Source organism: Lipophrys pholis, assembly GCF_963383615.2.
Source record: "Lipophrys pholis genome assembly, chromosome: 13".
Taxonomy (NCBI): domain Eukaryota; kingdom Metazoa; phylum Chordata; class Actinopteri; order Blenniiformes; family Blenniidae; genus Lipophrys; species Lipophrys pholis.
This window is the reverse complement of record NC_137632.1, coordinates 7912918-7935761: the sequence shown is the minus strand read 5'-3', so window position 1 is coordinate 7935761 and position 22844 is coordinate 7912918. Positions and strand designations below refer to the sequence as shown.

Sequence of the window (22844 nt, the reverse complement as noted above, 5' to 3'; positions counted from 1 at the left end):
TAACAAATGTGACGACCGTTGGACATTTAAAGTGATGTGTGTGTGCGTGTGTGTGTGTGTGTGTGTGTGTGTGTGTGTGTGTGTGTGTGTGTGTGTGTGTGTGTGTGTGTGTGTGTGTGTGTGTGTGTGTGTGTGTGTGTGTGTGTGCGTGTGTGTGTGTCCAGGGTCCATCCCAGACTCATCACTCTGTACGGTGAGGACGTGGACGAGGCCGAGTCCACCGTCTCCTGCAGTTGCATTTGACAGCAACAGATGGCGCCGCACCACCCCATGCTTTAAAGACGCGTCACCATGGCAACCACAGTGCCCCCTCCAGGTCATTCCAGCATCCATGGCGATGTGCGCTAACGTAGGAGCGTCAGTCCAAGTAGCAAAAGCAGCTTTCTGACATTAAAGCTGCTTTTTTTCCTTCCGAGCAGCTTCAATGAACCGTGCTTTATGTATTAGTTTTAAAAACACACAAGACTAAAATTGCTTTTTTTGTTTGAATCATTGTTTACATTTCTATCGGATTTTAAATTCAATCTTTGTCATTTTAACTTTTATATTTTTTCTGGTGCATTTTTTAACTCTAGCTCAGTTTGATTTCAGTTTCAAAACGTTGATAAAACAAACAGTTAAACATGCAAAAAAAACACATCCAACTTTATATTTTTAACACGACCGTGCTGTTTTTACCCTTTGAATACTGTGCTACTATGAACAAAACATACATGCAAGTTGTTTAAATATAAAATCTTTTTATTTTAATAGAAAAGTGTCGATAAAGCAGTGAGACTCTCCAGTGCAGAACCACTTCACATAAACAACAACAACAAAGTCACTTATTAAAATATTTAAACGTTTGTCTCTGTGTGATGTGCTTTTTAACTGAATGAACAGAGGGGAGAAGAACAGCCTGTCCAGCCGTTTCCATTCACGTACAGTTAAACCAACACGTTCAATAGTTTATTACATTTCTGAAATGTTGGTTTTAAGTAGTCGTCCATATTTCAACCCCGTGGCTCGATGTGGTATTTCCTATTTGTTAAACTTTTTTTTCTGGACTTTCACGCTGGAACTTCATTCTGAAATCCTTCAGTACTATCTTTAAAATATATATATATATATATATAAAAGTTAAATATAGCAGATCTCCAACACATAACATGGTAGACATGTCATGAAAAAGGCACATCATGTTTACTCCTCAGAGGGTAACGGAAGACGCAAACTTGTTTTTCATTTTCATTCTTTCATGTTTAAAAACATGAATGACGGTGAAGAAGCTGAGGCCGAAAGACACAAAGCAAAGAAGCTCAGACGAGTTCATCTAAAGTGTTTGTTTGACATTCAGGGTAAAATATCAGGAAATGTGACATTCTGTTAATTATTCCTGAAGCGTCACAATATTACTATTGTTGCTGTGTACAAATCCTGGACTCCTCTCTGGCCTTCGGTATCTAAAGCAGGTAAAGAACAATCTATGAGGGCCACGAATTAGAAAGAGAATTATTAAAAGATTCAAGAGATTGTCTTTGTTAAATAAATACGTAGATGTAACGTTACATCATATGAAGTCTTGATTGACTCTGTAATCTGAGTAAACATGAGTATTTATGAACATTCAGGTTTTGTTGGGAGAACTTTAACGATGTTCGTGAAATGTTTTCTATTAGATGGTTTGTGCTGTGAGATAATCTCCAGCGCTAATTTTGATTAAAAAAAAAATGTGTCGAGTGTCGAACTAATGATTAATTCAGGAGAGAAAAAGTATTTTCTTCATTTCGCTTACAAGTGCATTGTCATTGTTATTAAAATCACTGTTTCTGCCCTATCCTGAACCTGAACACTAGACGTCATCAGTTTGACTCCAAACGGAGCCGCTCCTCTTCAGGAGGCGGAGGAAGGAAGACGCATGATAAGCTGCAAAACGCCGCGACTGTTTCTGGCCACTTTTGACCCTGTTGACTCCGAGTTGAACAAAAGTTTTAACAAACATTTGCTTTTTTGTTGTTGAAATGAGCCGATCATGAGGATTTAGGTTGAAATGCTGCGGTCTGGCCTTTAGAGAGCAGAAATTCAAAGAAGCTGAAAACGTTGTGAAGGGGTGAAACGCTGCGACGGCGCCCGCTTTAAGACGCGTTCACTGACCCACAGAAAAACCAGAGGCTTCACTGTGTCTCAGCACATCTCCTGCTGGAGTCTTTTTCCCCCTCTGTCTGGATGAGGGGAGCACCAAGTAGTGCGACACAGCCGGTGGGTCTCCTCTGTGCGTGTGTGTGGGTGTGTGTGTGTATATTTTGTACATGATCAAAAGGTTTCCCAGACTTATGAGCCAATCAGAGGCCAGGCGTCCATCACCTGAGTTCACCATGAAGTCACTTTCTTTGGTTTGTTCCTTCTTTTAAAAAAAAGAGTCAAAATGGAAGTTCTCCTTGATGATTGATGACATCACATCCCAGGAAACACAGACATCTTGTGATTGGTCCACTTCCCTTTCCATTGCTGCAGAGTCTTTGAGGGCACAGCGGGCCAAGCAGTTTAAAAATCCTCCATCAGACCTGTGGTGGAGCTCAGGAGTGGCGTTGGAGAGCGGCACACGACACTCCAACATCCAACGTGTCACCAGCGCCGCTGCACAGCTCCAGCGTGAACGCCACGCTCAGGTCAGAGGTCAGAGGTCAGGGTCGGAGGCGACTGTCGGGGTTAGGACGTGCTCTCTCTTTTATCGTGTTTAGGAACGTAGTCCCAGCTGTCTCTGTTGAACTCCTCCTCCTTCTTCTTGAAGTCTCTCTTGAAGAAACCAGCCTGACGGACACAAAGACGTGTTTCAATCTACTGGAGTACAGTTCGTCTAAATCACAGTATTTAGTTTTATTACTCCAAATTATGACGGCCTTGTAATGCACCATGACACACACAGAGTTTATCTGCCAATATATTAGAGTTTTTTAATATATACAGTATATTTTGATGGTCTGATCATTTTAGTGTAATAGTATCAATATAGCCTCATGCAATATGCTGAAAAGTGACGTGTTCTAGTTTATCGTTATAATCTGGTTCTACAATACAAACTATTGTTTGTGTATGTTTATATATACATCATTTATGTTGTGAGTTATTGCAGCTTATCTTGTGAGCTCATGAACATGGATTTTGAATCATTCTAAAGTGTTATTCCTGTAATGCTGCTCTATTTTTCAGTTTTTCTCATTTCTCATTATATCATTTTGTACTTGCTGGTGCATGAGTGACACGGTGGTTTAAACAGATCAACTCGATCAGCAAAATAAATCCGTCACATTTTAAAGTTATAAAAAAAAACCAATGTGTTTGATGGGCCTGGCAGATATTGCTGGTAGATTTCATCACACGTGTGAACTGTCCCTTCCTTCTGATGCCCGTCAGACTGAACTTAGTTTATTTACCTTCCACAAACACCAGATGAGAGCGGCGAGGATCATCAGTCCCAAAACCAAACTGACCACGATGATGAAGATCTTCACTGCTGTTGAGGGTTTCGGGGTAAAAACAGCTTCAACCAGCACCTGAAAATAAGCGAAGGAAGTAAAGGACGTCTACTTCGTGGCTCTGCGCTGGAGGTTGAATCTTTGTGCTGATTGGCTGCAGGTTGTTTTACCTGTGTGACAGGTTGGTCCTGGATGAGGACGGTGTGAGGATCGGCTCTGGGGGACGACATCAGCGCTGTGCTTTCTATCCTCATGACACCATGACGACCCTGAGACAAAGACACAAAGACGGCTGCTGTTAATCTACTTAAGTTAATGTTCGATTTCTATTAAAAAGTCCATCCATTCATCTCTTTCAAAGCAAACATGGAGTCCTGCTACGACAGTGTCATTTTCACATTTGAGCGTCACCAGGTAAAAGCAAACGGTCTTACTGGAGCTTGTAGCAGCACAGCAGGGTTCAGGCTGATCTCCAGCTGGATGGTGGCGTCTCTCGTCGTCTCCAGGTTGCCGAGGCGACACACCAGCCGCTCACACACCTCATCACGGCGGCCACAAAACTGAAGACAGAAGAAGAGTGGAGTTCACACAGTGAGGGTCAGAGCGGAGAGACGGTGGTCCGCCCCTTCATCTCGTTCCAGATTTGTAAGACAGACCGCTTCACCACGTCGAGCGAACTACAGCAGATCTGCTAGAAAACAATAAATCCTACAAACATTTCAAAGGGTTTTGGGGTAATACTTCTACAGCCGCCATCACGGTCCCTCGAGGGATGAAAGGAAATTGGTCTAAAAACCTCAAATTATTTATGGAGTCGCATGGAAACACGACTCACAGCTCGTAAAACCACATGAACACATTCCCATCAAGGCTACTTCTGAAAGAACTGTGTGCAACTTTTCTCATGGTCTTAATGGATTCAACGTATTGTTACTGTTTGGCTGTGTTTCCTACCATTCTGCGGGTGGAAGAGGAGGAGAAGAAGAAGACGAGCTGCTTGATGAAGGAGGCCTGGGGGACGTCACAGTCCTCGATGACGGACACAGTGGTGTCACTGATGGAGCAGACCCCCTGAGACGCCTGCAGAAACAGACCCGATTAACCCGATAATCCACTTTTTAACCACAACTGCAAAGTACATCTACAGCGACTACAATAACATCGGCTTGTTCGGGTTTTTTTTTTTCTTTTCCCGAAACTTTATTTGACGCCTTTCGGGAGACACGCAGAGCGACTAAATGTATCATCACATCCACTTCTGTCGGTGCGTTCGTACCTGCCACTCGACCACCTGCAGCAGCCGATGCCGGTAAGGCGCGAGGATCTTTGGCAGCGCAATCTCAACCACGGTGTTGATTGACCTGCTGGGACCGGAGTTTAACACCTGCAAACGCGTCAAAAAACAAATTTAGTTTCCAAGTGATATAAAGATAAATTGCTCCCAGCAGGTTTACATGCCTCCTGATTCATAACGTTCTGATTGCACCGTTGGAACCCCCGGACACTGACACGCAGACATCGAGCTTGAAGAGCTCATTCTCCGTCTTCGCCCTGGGGTCCCTCACTCACTCAGTCCTGTCATCTTGCTGCATCCAGACATTTTTAACAGATCACACCAGAAGAGGTGTGGGTGGAACAAAAAAAAAAGAAAGTAACTAAATTCCATTTAGATTATTCAGTTTCGGGGTGACGTCACTGCATCTTGACTACTGAGGCTGAATGTTACACTTAAATGAAAATTAGCTAAATATTCATAATTTTGTTGTTTTTATTCCTCCTGTAAGTTTGGAAAATCAGAGTATAGTGATCTAAAGATATTTCTATTATTGTGAAAACATAATTCCTTCTTCACACTCTATTTCAGTGGTGTGTTTGTTGACTGTAACGAGCCCAAAACCTTTCAATCTGCATGTGGACAGCGAAAGAAGCAGCTTCACTAAAAGGACCCACCTTGTACGTGTAATTGAATTTTTCAGGGTAACAGTCAGCTGGGATCGTGTCTTCGTCTCCAAACACAAATGAGGTGGGACTCACGAAACTGAAAAGAAACAAGAGTGATTATTCGTCTGTGTGAGGTTTAAAAAAACCTTTTAGAAAGAAAACGTCACTTATTCTGTTCTATTATAACAGATAATCTGCTAATTTACCCGTGGATGTTGACGTTGACTCCATACTTGAGAGGAAGGAGGAGGCTGACGGAGTTGTCGTGGAGATAATCGTCGCTCTCGTAGTTATCACTGAAGAAAAGAACAGATTAATACATGGTCGCAATAATAACGTGCCGATGTGATTTTTTTAGAAAGTCAATTAGAAGTCATTTAGATTTTTTTACAAAATAAAATGCAATTCAGATCCGTTTTAAATAGTTATATTTGGCCAATCACTCCCCTTGTTAAACAGTGAAAGTCGTACCCAGTGGACTCTCTCTTTTCATTAAATCCTTTAGAGTGAAACCACAGCACTGACTTGTCTCACCGTCACATCACAGGCACAAAGCAGGAAACCTTCTTACCTGCTGGTGTTGACGTGAATGAAGGCGTCACCCAGCGTGCTGTTCTGGCTGACGTCCAGGAGAAAGCTGATATTAAGCTTGAAGAAACAAACAGGGTTTTCAAATTCCTTACATTTCTGCTCAGATGAGCAGCAGAAGGATCGCTCAGACTTTAAAATCTCCCTTCCTGCTGCCGTGCTCATATTTTGGTATTACAATAACAAATTTTATGTTAAAGGAAATTCCACTGCTGCTTTGCCATTTCTGAGGGGAAATTTGATATTTCGACAGATTCTTTCACAATATTAACTTTCAAAAACAAGCGAGTCGCAGGAAACACCGCAAATGTCTGGAGAACTGAAAGTTGACTGATGTTGACAACTGACTAGAAGAAGGCCAGAGTAGGACAGTGATGAGGAGGAACAGCTGGCTGTTATGTACAGATGATGGTTTCTTACAGTTTTATTTAGTTTATTTCCTCCAGCCGCTAAGATACAGTTTCACAGAACATCCGTTAAGGTTGTAATGTCTTATTGTGTTGTGTGATGGTATGAGTTCTACCTGGGAGTGGGCTGGAAGAACAAGGCTGGTGACGCTGCAGTCCACATTCACGGTTGTAGAGTTGACTTCCTCCGTCACATCACAGCTGACGGCATTGTCCAGCTGCTCACACACAGGAGTGCTATTAAGATTTTAAGACCACATATCTTCTCATATCTGGGGTCAGGGGAACGAGCTCCTTCAACTGTCCTGCTACAAAAACTACATACAGCCTGAGATGACGTTACAAAATGCCCAAAGGCATGAAGGAAAAGGCAAAAACAAACAGCCACACACCAGCTGCTTGCTCTCTTTTCCAAAAGCCTGCGTTTGTTGTAGTATTGAAAGACACTTTGTGTTATTGGCAGTAACCACGTCGCACCAGAACTCAAGCTTTACAAATCATAACTTAAAAAAAAAAAAAGGGTTTCACATGATCGAGATGAAGAGAACTCACATTCTGCAGGACTTTAATGTAGTGGATGTTGTTGGGAAACCGCAGCGTCAGTCGTGGCAGGAAGGCGTCGTCTCCGGCATTCAGCAGGGAGGTTTTTAACGTGACGGTCTCTCCAGAACCCAGAGCGAAGTACGGCTGCTGACTGATGACACGACACGGGACACGTACCAAAGTCAGAGCTGGGGTTAATCTGAACCAAAATGCTGCTTCGGGTGGTCTGCCGTGTGTTCTTACTGCGGCAGCACGAGTTGAGTGGACAGCTGCATGTTGGTTGAACAGTTCACCAGAGAACAGGAACGAGCGAACCAGGTCTGGGAGAGCGAAAGAGGAAGAAGGTTTTGTGGCAGCGGTGATGATGAATGAAAATCGTAGACATAACTTCCTCATTGATGACATTACAAACAACTCCTGCGACCTTTGACCCCCTCGTGAACTCAGAGTTACACATCATTGGTAAGAGCGTTCTGACGAGGAGCTCCAGCTGGGAGCCCCCCCCCCCTTTCTGCGTCTCTGCTCTGTTTTGAGGAGTCAGTGGGATACGGGCGGACTCACAGGAGCAGGATGTCAGTTAATGTGCTGCAGATGAGGCGGTGCAGCTGTAAACACATCTGGATGAGCGGGATGACATTATCAGCGGGCGTAAGGTGGATTCCTTCTCTTTGTTCCCGAGCAACTAAGTCAGCTCTCCCACTGAAGGGCTTCGGTGTGAGTCTGATGTGCTCCACATTATTCACACTAACAGTTCTAACTGGTTTGTTTTCTCGCTCGTACCTGATTGGTGATGGTGTTGCGGTGGCCGGCACTCTGCTGCAGGATCGGTTTCAGTGGTGGGAAGGATTTGGAGGAGGATCTCTGGTTGTGTGTTTCTCTGAGACTGTAGGAAACCTCAAACTGTACTGGTGTGAAAATGTCCCTCACATCCTTCTGTAGGAGAGAAAGACTGTTAATATCACTGCAGATCTTTCAGTTACTCACTAACATATCATTCAACCCATTAAAGATTAAAAAAATCATTGTGTTTTCTGCATCTATACGATTGTTACCCTTTGATAAGCCGTGTGCGTTGTACAAGTGAGGCTGCCTTGTCGCGCTTTCACGCGTCCATTTGTGCTATTGGATGACCCGTTGCCATGAAAATAAAAGCGATGAGGGAAGGAGGGTTTATGGAGGAGGTCAGAAGTCAAGTTGTATTGCAGGTCTGAGGAAGAAAAGACAGGAACAATCCAAAGGATTCATTTTACTAAGTTGTATCGTCTAATACAATTTGTGATTGGTGCAATGCATAAATCATTTTCAGTGTGATTTACATAAATCAGCATCTAGTGTTTGGGTGAGTCTTTAGCACTTGTACATACATATGTTGCTTTTAGATAAACAAGGTGTTTTTTAAAAACAACAAACATCTCACATGATATGTTTACAATTAGCTTTGTTTTATGATTAATTTCCCAATGACATCATTGTAACCCAGTGTTGTAAAAACAGATTGTAGAAATAAGGTACAGAACACAAGTCAATGGGCTTGATTCTTGGATCTTATGGTGCACTTGACCGTACCTGACGACCTCTCAAACAGTAGCTGTGGACCGTACCTATAGCTCCTCTGAACTGTCTGGACTTCACACTGAAGCAGACGGTGACGTTGAAGCAGGCAGTCGGAGTCTTTTGGTCCTTGCAGAGCGCCACCTGCTGGTCAATCCACTCAGGCAGAGTCAGAAACGCCTTCACCTGAATCACCGGACGGGTCCTGCAGACGTAATCAGAAAACAAATATTGCAGCAGATTTTCACTCTGCAGGATAATTATTGTAAACAGCGGAATGGTTTTATTATTCATGACGACGACGCTTCTTTCAGATAGTCCTTTTTCTCATAGCACACAGTTTCACATAATTTCCGCAGAGAAAAGCCGGGAAACCTTCAGTCATGTTGTGCTTCATCCTGCCTCTCTTGAGGATTATATTTGAAACAAGAATATTAACTTCCGGTTCACCTGCATTAAAGGAAACACGAGCAGCTGGGACATTCCCAGGTCACATATTAACAGGATGTTTCAGTGTTGATTCACCTGAGGACCACGGCAGAGTCTGAGAGGAAGGCACCGACCGCCACGTCTGCAGACACAGAGTTTAACCTGAGTTACCACATGGCCAGGGACAGCAGATGTTTAGTGCCGCTGACAACAAGACAAGGACAGGATTTACCCTGGTAGCCATTATCATCGATGTCGACGCCAGAGCTCAGTGACTGGCCGAACATCCTGAAGTCGTGACCCAGGGAGGACCCAGAAATCCTCTGAAACACAAACACACACACACACACATTCACACCTGGTGGGACATTGTAAGACCAGTGGAGTATGTAACTTATTACATTTTACAAAATACAGTCATTTAAAGCTTTCACAAACAGAGTTCAGATTCTTAATAGCACCTATTAGTGCGTTAAGTTAATGACCACACAGGACAGGATTGTGTACAGCCGCACACTTGTCTTATTCACCATTTGGTTAAATTAAAATAATACATTCAAACACTGACATTTCCAGGGAATAAAACTTAAAGTCACGATAACCACTATGATGTAAACATGCTTGTTTATGCAATACATTACCCAGTTAATTGTACCTGAGATGGAGTTGGTGAAATTCCCTCCTTCCTGCCGTTGTAGATGTAAACGGCTCCTCTCAGATCGTCTTCCTGTGGGGCGCCAACGGCCACATCTACACACACACACACACACACACACACACACACACACACACACACACACACACACACACGCGCGCACACACACACACGCACACGTTGCGAAACATCTGTGATCCCTGTGCCAAAACTCAACCTTTAACCCACCAACTCACTTCCTTCCTTACAATAAAAATTCTATCCATCTATCATGTGTTCATCAATTCATATTTAGTTGTATATAGAAAAAGTTCCTACTTAAAACTGGTAGAGATTTTTAAACTTTATATTTCAGGTGTATATTTGCCTCTTATTTTGTTGTATTTTCCCCAACACCAAAACACAACTAAACTCGCTTGAGCATTATAGCATTAATATATTTTCTATTTAGCGAAACATTAGATAGGAAGCTCTTCAATATGAAACTGCATAAATAACATGTATATTTCTAAACTGTTATAAAAAGTGAAGATTTTAAAAGATATTGTAAAAAATGCTGCTCGGTGGATCTCTTTTTCTATAACCTCCTTGCTATGTGTGGTTTCACATTTAGTGTACAGCCATCTAAAAATATATTTGGCGACTTGCCAACAAAGAAGTTCCTGTTTATTTCTCAGACATGAAGGTGAACGTATTCAACATCCCAATTTAGCTGAAGCAGATGGGAATGCTTTAAGTTTGCTTTAAGGTTTAGAAACGTTTTTTTGCAGGACAAATTGAACATTTGACCACAGAACATATAAACAAAAAGAGTCAACAGATTTATTAGATTAAATCCTGGAAGAATGACAAAATTGAAACCAAATGTTTGTTGATATTGTTGGAAACGTATGCACGTTGTGGACTCATAGGAGAATCCAGCCTCGAGTATTCTTAGAGGCCGGCGCAAGTTTCTTTTTTTCCTTTTGTTTGTTTTGTCACAGAGACATGAGAAATCTGCAGCATGGTCCTTTAATTTTTAACCTGAGTCATTTCAAGAAGTGAGGTCTTAAGTCAAGTCAAACAGTTTATGTTTTTCTAAGAGGGACCGACTGGAACACACACATTGTCGTGTTCACGTCACTTTGCAAAAGCCAATACAAACCATAACTCTAACCTAAACCATAACTGAGCCTTAAACCCCTGACAACGTTTTACATTTAGATTTTTGACCCTAAGAACGACACAAGCACATTCAGTGTGACTTGATCACCACACTGTTCCCCACAACACCAGTGACACGAGTCCACACATGCAGCCTTTTATCCTGTCGCGGCAGATTAGAGGGCACGTTCAAGTTCCAGAGCAGCAGCAGTTTGTCATTACCATCTAATGAACTAAATAACACACTCCACCCCTCACACACGCAGATGGTGAGGGGTTTGTGTGTATAACTCAGGGCGTTGCGTCAAAGTTAGGGTGATGCGTCGTATTTATGGTCGGCTGTGGCCGCTTGGTCAGACATAAAATACACAGCCATCATATTCTGCGGGTTGGTTTGCGTGGTAGCAGCCACTGAAGTATTGTGGCAGTATTTGGTAGTACTGTGATGAGGTGGAACAGAAAGCTGAGACGCACGTAAACTTTCATTATTACCCGTGCTGATGTGCTCTCGAGCAAAGAGAACACAGCTGCTCAACCAGAGCTGCTCTGTGAAAAAACTTTCATTGCAAGAACGTCCGTGACTTCTACTGAAGCAGCAATACATCGAGTCATTTCAGCAATACTGATTGATTAGGCGGGAGGACGTCCTGGATGTTGTTGCAGCGCAAACAGTAGAACCAGTAGTAGTTGCTACGACTATCAAAACGAGTAGTACCGTTTACACTTCTGTTTTCAGACACAACAAAACTACACACAGGCAGTCGTTGACAGCAGCATCAAAATGTGAGAAGCAGCAGGATATTGCAGTTTTTTTCAAAATGAAGTTTTGTGTGTGGCCGTGTGGCGGCACTATGAGCCGGAGTAGCTGGGGTAGTAGTGTGTGTATACTGGTGTGGTTGTTACCATGGTAGCCGTCGTCATCCAGGTCTCCGAGGTCAGAGATGGTCTCTCCAAACCGGGCGGCGTAGGCGTCGCTGCCAGTGAGTTGAAACTCCACCTCTTGCAGCTTCGCCTGCAACAGAGTTCAGTTTGTGAGGAAAACAAAGTGAACTTCGTGTCTGTACGACATTTTAGAAAAGCACAGAGCGGCATATTCAAATGGGAAAGATCCGTCTGTGATCCCTTTACTTCCCGATTGACATCCACTGTAAATTTGTGTGCGTGTGTGTGTGTGTGTGTGTGTGTGTGTGTGTGTGTGTGTGTGTGTGTGTGTGTGTGTCTTCTTACCTGCCCTTGATTGATGTACACGTGGACTCTCCCCTCCTCTCTGGTGGCCCCCGTCGACATGGGAGCACCGACCAACAGGTCAGACAAACCATCAGCATTCAGATCCACTGCACACACGCTGGAGCCAAAGTAGGATCCCAGCTACACAAACACACACACACACACACACACAGGTGGTGTTCAAGTCTAGAAGATCCATTGATTTGTAATAATGACACTAATGGTGCTGAAGGTGAGCGACTTCTTACTTGTGTTCCAGATACTTCCGAGATGACCCGCAGCATGTTGTCGTCCACCGCGAAGATGAAGACCTGTAAGGCAAGTTAACAAGCACGAACCTCAACCACCGTGACGACAACAAACTAGTGGAAGAATATCCTGGGAAAGTGGAACGACTGACGGATTTCTTTCTACATTTCATAAAGCATCACGGCATCAATAATAATGTTGGTTGTGGCTTTCAAAGTTTTCGCCATTGCAGCAGGAGGAACACGCAACTATTAGTAAACACGCAGGGAGTCAGGGCCTACCTTGCCCTTCTGGTTGTATTGTGGAGCTCCACCCAACACCTCCACTTTAGTGGGGCTCAGAAAGTGACCAGCTCCAACAGAGTAACCTGCAAAAACCAGAGCGACGCAGGGTCAGACGTGCACAGATTGCAAACTTTTTTAGTTTTTAGCTCTGCAAACAGCAGCCCGGCGAATGATAACACTCCGATAAGGCCGGAAAGTAAAAAGTAAGACCATGGATGGAAACTGAGAGAGAAAGAGTTAATATAATTTTTGTAAGAGGAATGAAATATCTGCTTGAATCAAACACTTCAGCTGCTATGGTGTTTCATGCTTCACCACTGAAACAACCACACAGTCATTGGGTTTTGAGACCTTCCTTTTACGGTGGCTTTTTCATCCTCATCCTCATCATCGTCAACACTCCACACTGGAGGATGAAGCTCAAATTGTTGTAGTGAAGAGTGATGAGGTCAGAAGCTGCTAAGCATAAAGGATATTCTTAGTTTATACTGACAAAATAATGTGTTTCAGTTAATTGAGCTTGTGTTTGTTTACAGCAGAACTCCACAGGACGTCCTTCAGTAAGACGTGAATTCCAGCTCTTTACACACAAAGGAGTATTGTGATATTATCCTGTTGGTTTGACAGAGTCTCATGCATGTATTTCTATGCTTTTGTACTAAATTCTTCTTGGTTTGTGACGTGTGTGCCATTAGAAGTTGCATGTCAGATTATTAAAACTCAACGTAAGCTTGACTAACGAAAACATGTTGACGCAATACTTTAACAAGGAAACCAATCTGGTTTCTGGTTACAGTTTTGGTTTGACGTGTGTGCTTGAGGTTAAGGTCTGTTTCCAGGCAAAGAACTTGTATTTGTTTTGTTTTTTTCTATGAGCGTGAAAACATCAGACAAACTCAACCACGTGTTTCTAACGCGTTCTGATCAGAGATCAATTGAAAGTGCTGCACACTGACAAACTACGTCAGCAAATGTGTCTCTAATGTGCATTTAGTGCACCAGCATGAGGACAGACGTGTCTCTTTGACACTTGAAGAACATCACACCTTTCTGTACGGGTTTCCGGTCGAACACATACTGAGGTGAAAGCTGCTCCGACACGACCAGCTAATGTGGTTTTGTCTTTGTGCAGTAAGTAACTCTCGACGTAAACACTCGAACATGCAGCGGCCGTACGGGTTCAACAAAACTTTAACTTTTGATGTGGAACTTAAATGTATTTGGAGCGCACATTGTATGCATGATAGTATTAATAGTAAATCCATTGAAAATTATTAAAAATGCTGAAACACAAAAAATAATTTCTTGGGTGAGAACATCTACGAGTTTCTCTGTAAACCTTTGCGGTTTCCAATTAATGGACTCATCTCAGAATAGCTGTGAAACAAATAAAAACCCATAAAGGCTTGAAAAATAACGACAACATTGCTTAAAGAATTCTTACTAAAAGAAAAACCAGGATGTACGTTCAATGAGCCCATCGATGTGTTTTGTCTGTTGAATTTTAAGCTAAGTCTCACAACAACTTTTGCAATAAATCTATACTTACATAATAATAACACATAATAACACGGCAGAAGGTTTTATGAGCAGGACTCCGACACAGACAGTGACTGATGCAAAGTGAACTTAGGCTCGTGTTTAAGAAAACCGTAAAGGAAACTCATAGTCAAAGTGTAATAGCAATATCACACAGTAATAGCTAGTACAGTGACAGGAATATTATTCACCGAGGTAGCTTCCAAATCGGACCAGTCCGATCGAATCATCCAGGTAAGCTGACATCCTCCTGCTGGACGTGTTGTAGACCAGAACAGATCCCGTCCAATAAGATGTCCCTGGAGCCCCCATGATGATCAGTTCCTGGCAACAACAGAGCAAAAGAGAGTTTCAGTATTAAATAGTGACCAACAAATTGGATGAGATTCTTCTCGAGCATCGCCAAATCATGACTAAAGAACATTTACTTGTTGTGAAATAAAGCTGAGTCATCGAAAAGAGCAACAAAGAAGCAGATGGATGTGTTTTACTAAATCGATCACATTAAATGTAGAGGAGGAACAAAGACGACAGGATTGTTGTCGGTGTTTTACTAACCTCTGTCAGGAAGTTGGAAATTCCTGCCTGACATGATCCGTAATCCTCTGCAAACTTCCTCTGGTAGTCTGTTAGAAACATATCGAGAGGTGAAGGTGAGCAAACACATAGGAAGAAAAAAGAAAAATCCAATGTTTTCCTCGAGCAGGCGAGCAGCTGCTGGTTTCACACACTCTCACACACATAGCTGTACGTAAAGCTATCTTTATGAGGACATTGACAGACATAATGGGTCTGCTGTTCCCTTCCCCTACCCTGAACATAATCCCAACTTGACCCCGAGAAGTACGTGTTACCTTTGGAACAGTCCAAACAAATCCTCGATCCCACAGAGAGATATTAAACTGGGTTACAATGATAGATGTACAGTTAACCCCTGCACTTCTGATTTGTTGCATCATCAAAAAGTATCTGTGAGCAGGTTACGTGGGGTTGTTCCATCCCACCGGGGTCAATATTCTGCAGCATCATCATATTATGCAATTGAAAGTGTAAGAGAAATATGCTTTCTGCATTATGTGCTTCCCCGCCCGAGTCTCTCGGGGATCGACTTCTGTGCTCCACAATCAAAAGATGCGGCCATAATTCCTGATTAGTTTTATGGAATCAAGAAGTTGTAGCACAGTATTTCTCCAAAAGGTCACAGTAACTTTACAAATACTTTCTTGTGACGTTAAGACATGGAGACAACTGATACGTGTCCGTTACCCAAAACTTCAAATATGTGTAGGCAGTAGACAGGTGTACCTCTGTAACAGGGGATGAGGGGCTGGGGATGTCTCAGGTCGTTGTCATAGCGATAACAGACCCCATTAGGCAGCTTGTTGTTCCGACTGTCTTTCCTTGAATAGAAGACGTTCTTCCAACGGTGAGCACAGGCCTGAACACACACACAGAGCATCCGACATATGAACAACACGTGACAATGGCTTATTACTAAATCACAGGGTAACAGAATAATAGCATTGTTATTCCCATGACCTGTGTTACTGTGACTGAAGCTGTGTAACCGTCCACATTAAAACCTCCTTGTTCAGACTCAATAATGGCTTCTGCTGGAACGCATTGAAAGGCTGCGCGCAAACAGCAAAGAACTAATGACCAAAGACCAGCATTCACTCAGGAAAGTGAAGGAAGTGAGGGTTTACAGTGATTACTTCTGCTTGCTTTCAGTCACCATCATAAGGATGGATGAGGACGAACACGCAGCAGGATTGAGAGTATATACAGAGTATGGATTACCAGTATGTGTCCTTCGTTGTCCCCAGGTTGTCTGGACAGACTAACGCCCAGCCACTGGTGATCACTTTCTGCTTCACACGTCTTCCCGCATTGCTGCACGTCTGCAACCGCACACACACAATATGAAATACGACATGTTTGTATCGGCTTATCTGTTGGCGTGTCACATTGTAGTGGGAGTTTCTCTCACTAAAACAGAAAACAGACACAGATAACAAACAAAAAAAAACAACACACCAGAATGCAGGTGGTGGCACTGTCTTGAATCAGCTGCGATGTCGCAGCGGAAAATAGCTCCTGGAGATCGAGCTGATGGATTAGTAGACGAGTTTGCAACTGGAGCTCCAGCTACCAACCTGAAAGAGGGAGGGAGAGAGGACGTTAAGACTGGATCTGTCTCTAGGCCCATGTCTGAATGGTATCTGTGTGTGAAGTATCAAAGAGCTTCTATCACTGGCAAGAATTGGCTGATTAGCGAACACACACACACACACACACACACACACACACACACACACACACACACACACACACACACACACACACACACACACACAGCCATGCTGTGTGAAGAAAGGAGCTTTTAAAGCATTACTATAATTAAACATATCCATCCTTGGTTACCCTTGCAGCTGTAACTGTAAAGTAGTCCACTGTGTCTTAACCTTTAAGCCTGAATAACTTCTATCACTGACATCATTTAAAATGTAGAACAGTGGGTTAACAATCAGAATCAGATGAGCGGCGTTGATACAGACCAGCTATGAGCTCCACGGCGATGCAACAGGACGGAGTACCCAAACATGGAGGCGGGGGGACCGCTGAACTCCAGACTGTGGTCCTGGTCCAGATTGTATCCTGCAGCTGGACTGATCACCAAGAAGAGCAGGAGCGGGACCAGGCTGCGGCGCAGACCGGCGCACACAGCTGAAGGGTGCATGATGGGGGCAGACTGCAGAATAAACACAGAGATGGTTTTTCTACAATCAATTAGCCATTAGTAGACCTGAAAAATAAGACTTGAGGACATCAAGAGCTGAAGCAGCACAAGAGTAAAATCCCCTTGAATTCACATTTTATACGTTTTGTTTGTTCTTGAAAAAATTGAAAGAGTAAAGATGATGTGTTGTTTAGTGAGCTGTTGCTCAAGCAGGCCTGTTTTACATTACCTACAATGTTTGAGATACTCTGAAATGATTTACAGATTATTTGACACTGTGGTATCAAAATGAATGGGTGTGCGTCCCAAGGTTCTTAACATCCAATAAATCTAAAAGTTTATTCTTAGTTGTCATGAGTAATGCGTTTTCTAACATACAAAAGAGGTGTAGGTACTAGGTATAAAAGTAAATCTAAACAAAGAAGAAATTCAAGTAACTTTTAAACTTTTCAAGTCCGTCCAACAGTTTTGAAACAAAATAAAATCACAAGAATGTACACAGGGATGTGGTGACATGGTGAGAATCTTTAAAAAGATAAATAAAAGCACTTTTAGGATTCTCACGATGTCACACTGACACTGACATTTCCAGGCACATTCCTGAGTAACTCTTGTACGAAATCTTACTCTGGACACAAAATATAAACATTAACAAACCTGATACGTGTTTTAAAAACACATTTTGAAAAAAAGATTCCTACATCCCTGTGACCTGTACAAGCATTTATAACCTTTTTAACAACATGTGTCAGAGCACGTTCCAAGTGCAGCGTGCAAAAAAGGCCGTTTTGAAATAATTCAATTTTCCTCTTCATCCAGTTCATTTCCCCCAAAACTTTTCTTTATTCCTCCCACAACCACTTTTTTTGAGTCATGCTGACTAAACCTAATATTTCTAATAAACGAGAATTGTATGAACATGTGTCACATCAGGATTATAGTCAGAGATTGTTGTCACGTTTCTCTTTTGTTTTGTTTTTTTGAATACTATAAAAATGTTTAGAGTTAAAAGGGAAAGTTTACAAACACAGTATATAAATTATTTCAAATAGAATAAATATATATATATAAATTAATTATGTGTACATCCGCTAACGGTACCGTTCAGACAGCAGCGAGCCTGTCCCGGGTCAGACAGCAGATATCCCGGGTCACAGTGTGGATGTCCCGGCCGAGAGGAGCTCCAGCTCCGTGTAGAGACCCAGGAGGAGCCGCAGCTGGTGGGAGAAGTCTCCCCGGTGAATCCCTCCCCGTTAGCGGGGGAAACCTCCTGTTGCGCCTCCGACGCACGAGGAGCCGCAGTCCAGACACACCGCGAGACACACGAGGAGTCTCGTGAAGTTAAATGAAGGGGGAAAAGTACGTGAAATTAAAAAAATAAATAAAATCGTTTTAAAAGGAGAAATAAAAAGTGAAGTTCAGCAGAGTTTCAACTGAAGTCAATGAAACTGACTGTGAGGCTGAGCGCGCGGAGACCCTCCCTCCCACTGAGCGTGCGCGCGCGCGTGCACGTCTAACGGTGTTTCCTCCTCATTCCGTGTGTGTGTGTGTGTGTGTGGGGGGTGGGGGGGGGGGGGGGGGGGGTGTTTCCTCTTCAGTTATCGCCACAGTGTGAATGGAGTCAGTGTGGCTCTAATCTGAGTTTACTGTCTGACAACCACACATGCTCTCCAACTAACATGGCTGCAACATTAAACAAACACCAGCTCGAGAGGAAACTGAAAAATAATCAAAACAAACCACTTAATGAGGTTAAATGTTTATTTGAGGCCCGTCACAAAATGACATTTATTGATTTTACTTATAAACAGTGAGAAAATCGTGATATAATAATTGTTCTTTTTTTTTATTACATTTGACATATTTATTAAGTGATGCATTCGTTTATTCCATTAGTCAGTCGCAGATGTAGTTGGTTTAATCAGCTTTAATGGAGTTACACCAGTCTTTATTAGAAAAAGCTCAAACGGGAATAACTTGTTACGTATGCAACAGTTATTACAAAAATCTGTGTTAAATGATTAAATGCACTCAGCGGCACGAACAATCTGGTTTTGTTTCTTCAAGAAAAAAGAAATAGCTGGTGGAAATACTGATTGGCTTGTAATTTAAAAAATCTACCAGCCACAATGGCAGGTGATCTAAAGCGTTCAACCTGATTCCGAGCTGCATTCTACCATTGCTGTGTTGGCAGGACATGAACAAAAGCAAAGAGTGACACAGAACTGTGGTCCAACTGAATCTTAATCTTTTTCTCATTATTAAACATAGAACCTTGTATACAGATAAAAGGCAACATTTCTTACATAATGCACCAAATTATTACACCTTATTAAAAAAAGTGAAACACCCCCATTTTGTAATAACTGTTGTAATATGTAACTGGTGATGAGAAAATGCGGCAAAGTTGATTAGAAAATGCGTTTAAGAGTCTTATCACACAAAGCGGCAGATTGTTACAAAATGCAGCGTTATTACATAATGAGTTGAAGATTTACTACATTAGTACATATTGCACCATTATTACAAAATGCGGCGCTACGGGGTCTGTTCAGATGATCACTATCAACAAGGTTACTACAGCAAACATTACAACTGGCACTGTAAACTTGGAGAGTTTCTATGCTGGATGACCTTCCTGCCTCTACCAGGAATTGAACCAGTGTCCTCCACACTCAAGGTGGATGAAACACTGGATCTATTTTTGCACTGACTAAAAACACATTTTTTTTCCATTTGCTACGCTCATTTTTATCCAGCTTGGTGTTGCAGGAGGATTTACTATCCCACCTGGATTACGTTAAGCAGTTTATTATATTTCAATCAGCAGTACTGGCCTTGGGGAAACAAAGGTTGTGTGAATATCTCATAGTAGTCTGAGGTGAAGACCAACTGGAGCTGAAGACTGAAGGAGGAATATTTGTCTTTAAAAAGTCACGAAGAATCCAAACCACCCTGTGATTCATTCCAGACCTTCAACTGGCCATCATTAAATAAACTGAAAGGACAGAAAGGAGAGAGGGAGCATGATGTTGAATCTTCAGAGTTTTCAGATTGTAGACTTGTGAACAATTTAAAATGAGGAAGGTGCTAAAATTGACCTTCAAAAGTCCTAAACCTTTTGTGCTTTCCTCAGGAGAGGAAAGTCTAAAGAGAGTCTGCGTTCATCACTACTTCGCCTAATAATGTTCTGATCCGGTCTGTTCTGGGGAGAATAGCTGCAGACTGGAGTTTTCGAGCAGAGCGTTTTAGTGAATGTCGGACAGGAACTCTGCTCCACGTCTACATACACACTCACTCAGTGTGTTTGTTGGTATTTCCTGTTAATGACCCTGCAGTTAATACGTTGGAATCTGACCGGCTACTGTTCCCACCCTCCCACTCACTCCCACTATCCATATATGTTGTTAAAAAAAAAAAAAAGAGAGCTAAAACGTCTCGCTTCCTCCTCAGAGTTTCTTGTTATAAACCATCGGAACACCTGGAAGTCCTTCCTGTCCCATGAGAACAAAGACGGAATGAGTTTGAATCCTCGTCCGTGCGCCTCAGAGCGTCTGATGCCTGATCCGCCTGTTTTACTGCTAATTGTGGTCAGAGCCTGGAGCAGTGTTGTCGTGGTAACCTCGCCATCAAGCAGCCGTTTAGTTGAAAAGTTGACCAGGACAATGACTTTAACCGCATCGTTTCCAGCAGGGGTCCGGTTTGGACGAGGCTCGCAGACAAAGTGACGGCTCTCCGTTAACCACGGTAGAAGCTTCCTTCAAGGTGTCCTTCACACGTCATACCGACGACGTCCCAGGAGGGACCCCGCGTCGAAACAACCCCCCACAAAGGTTTCGGCGCTTCTGCTATTTTTTCAGAGTTTATGCGTATTCACACCCCGCAGAGTCAAATTAACACTTAAAAATAGTGAAACATTTCGCACGATGTTAAAGTTCTTCTCCAGAAGGGGAAGTGTCACTCAAATCTTTTTTTGTCCCTGCGATGGTGTGAAGTCGCACACACTGTAAATACAGCAAGAATAATGCAAATACTTGTGGTATTAGATGGAACTGTAGAGATTTTTACTCTTGCAATATTCACATTTAAACTGTGTTAAAGATATAATGTGACTTTCTTTAGCAGTTTTGGTGTTGGACCTCGGCTTCACTCAGAAGACTCTCTTGACATAATTCCACACTGTTGGCAGCTGAATCGTGAAAACTTCAGGGAGCAACAACTGAGACGCCAAATGTGCCTGATAAAGATCATTAAATGAGGAAAAGATGGAAAATGCCTCTGACTTCTTTCATCTCCAACCAGAAAACGGGAGGAGTTCACATGTGGGAGGATTTCCATCTTTATGGAGTTTGTGGATCACCTCTTTCAATAGAACCTCAACCCCAATTTAGACGATAGTACCCTGTTTTTTTTTTTGTTTTTTTTACCAGTTATTTTCATCTGTTTACATCTGTCGTGCATTAAAAATGTTGATGGACGTGCAAAGAAATCATCTTTTCCAGGTCATCGCCAAAGCCACTTAGGGTACAGTGGAAACTCAAATTAAAACAAAAAATGTGAAGATGTTGACATGCGGGACGTGACATGAAAAAGAAATTAAAAAAAAAAAGCAGAGATACTTTAAAACTTTCTCACAAAAATAGTTAACTCCTTTGTTATGTTCCACTTCTGGGGTGTGGCTGCAGAGTCATCTGCTGTTGACCTGCTGAACACGAAGCTTTGATCTGGTCTCAGCTGCCATCACATGACTGCAGCGGCAGGGACGGGAGTTACAAAGCATTCAGTGACATGATGTTTTTGTGAAAACCAGCTGACACTCAGCAGAGTCGCCAGACTCATATCAGCGTATGTCCAGGTGATGGATAGGACGCTTTCCACTCACCAAAAAGAAGACGATGGACAACAGATTTGTGTATTTTTCATGCAAGTTGTAAAAAAACCCAACATATATATATATATATATATATATTATTGTGAAGTTGACATGATTTGGATTTTGGGGGTTTTAATCTAGTTAGTTCACATTATTTCTCTCATCTGTTGGGCTGTGCGATGCCTCGATCGGGGTCACTGGGAACCTCGGGTCGGGCGGCAATAAGGACGTCAGAGGTCAGAGCACACAGGCAGCAGATGAGAGGGAAGAAGAAGAAGATGATCTGCAGATAAAGATAAACTCGCTATCTAGACCGAGGGCAAACCACACGGCCAGGAAAGAGGCCAGAAAAAAGCAGAAACACGAAACACGAAAACCAGTACAAGCAGAGTCTCTCAGAAAGCCGTCGCGGGGTTAATCTGTCATGCTGTTATCATGTGGTAATTGTTTGTGTATTTCTGAAATGGGTTTGCTGACAGCGAGCAGCTCTGATACTTCCTCTGTTCACTTTCATTTCCCTCTTACAATTCTCCAGAAGGGAAATATCTAAATAAGCTGCTTTCACAAATTGGGTCCCACAGCACTTCATAAAAATATGATGATGTATTGTTACTTTTTGCCATGTAAATATAAAATAATAAAATCCTGTTGCCTCGTCTTGATTAAGACAATAAAATCGGAAACACAGTATATAGAAAAGTAGATTAGCTCTGTCATTCACGTAAGGGTCAGTCTGTTGACAGCCACTTATTAAATTAGTTGGAGGAAGATGCTCTATAATCTGGCTGCTCTTGAAGGAAAATGATGAATCATCAGATGGGAACAGGAAGAACCAGTAACTCTAACCTGATCCTATTATTCAAGACATTAGGGCGCTGCTGAAGCTGTGGATACCAGTTAATGCTGACGACCCTTTTCTTCAGTAAACAGGAGTTTAGTGAAACAGCGACTGTGACAACACCACAGGCTAAAGCTAACAGTGTGCTCAGCGCTCTGCCGCTACAGTCGCTGCCAAACGGAGCAGCTGTGACTTTATGGAGTTTAATTTCCAACACGTTTCATATGAAGAATTCAAATCATTAAATGAACCTGAATCATTTCAGCGCGCACCAACATGTCAGATTGGTCTTTATGGAATCAAAGACGACGACTCTGATCACTGACAGTCCTCTCTTTCACAGCTCTGTGGATGTTTTGCACGTTCCTGATGAAGCTGATGT

At 42.5% G+C, this 22844-nt stretch overlaps 2 protein-coding genes across 4 annotated transcripts in view; one reads left to right on the top strand and one right to left on the bottom strand.

Annotated features, from left to right (window-relative positions):
• Positions 1–845, top strand: part of cerkl (CERK like autophagy regulator) — a 33138-nt gene extending 32293 nt beyond the window's left edge. Inside the window, exon 14 of the mRNA XM_080478522.1 lies at positions 165–845. Within this exon, the coding sequence (XP_080334648.1) occupies positions 165–243 (79 nt within the window). The 3' untranslated portion in view covers positions 244–845. The remainder of the gene's footprint in view (positions 1–164) is intronic.
• Positions 731–18192, bottom strand: itga4 (integrin alpha 4). 3 transcript variants are annotated; one of them, XM_080478521.1, is made up of 29 exons: positions 17853–18192; positions 16570–16763; positions 16049–16167; positions 15812–15912; positions 15317–15449; positions 14570–14637; positions 14203–14335; positions 12470–12555; positions 12188–12250; positions 11940–12080; positions 11616–11724; positions 9570–9664; positions 9147–9237; positions 9011–9056; positions 8536–8690; positions 7987–8141; positions 7715–7864; positions 7178–7254; positions 6944–7085; positions 6508–6609; positions 5968–6044; positions 5603–5692; positions 5406–5493; positions 4732–4839; positions 4410–4535; positions 3890–4015; positions 3626–3724; positions 3414–3533; positions 731–2790 (listed from the first exon to the last, which is right to left on the bottom strand). In XM_080478521.1, exons 2-29 carry the CDS (start codon positions 16749–16751, stop codon positions 2689–2691), a joined length of 3084 nt encoding a protein of 1027 aa, XP_080334647.1. In that variant the 5' UTR covers positions 16752–16763; positions 17853–18192; the 3' UTR covers positions 731–2688. The 3 variants fall into 3 exon arrangements, with proteins under 3 accessions (XP_080334647.1, XP_080334645.1, XP_080334646.1); XM_080478519.1 differs by having other exon boundaries at positions 732–2790; positions 7715–7867; XM_080478520.1 differs by lacking the exon at positions 17853–18192 and adding an exon at positions 17409–17487 and having other exon boundaries at positions 732–2790; positions 7715–7867.
• Between the last annotated feature and the right edge of the window lie 4652 nt (positions 18193–22844).

Coding starts and splice junctions, on each gene's coding strand:
- itga4 (XM_080478519.1), bottom strand. CDS start 16,751: ATGCACCCTTCAGCTGTGTGCGCCGGTCTGCGCCGCAGCCTGGTCCCG. Junction 15,913..16,048: donor GTGCCACCACCTGCATTCTG/GTGTGTTGTTTT, acceptor GTGCGGTTGCAG/ACGTGCAGCAATGCGGGAAG. Junction 12,081..12,187: donor CGGAAGTATCTGGAACACAA/GTAAGAAGTCGC, acceptor GTGTTTGTGTAG/CTGGGATCCTACTTTGGCTC.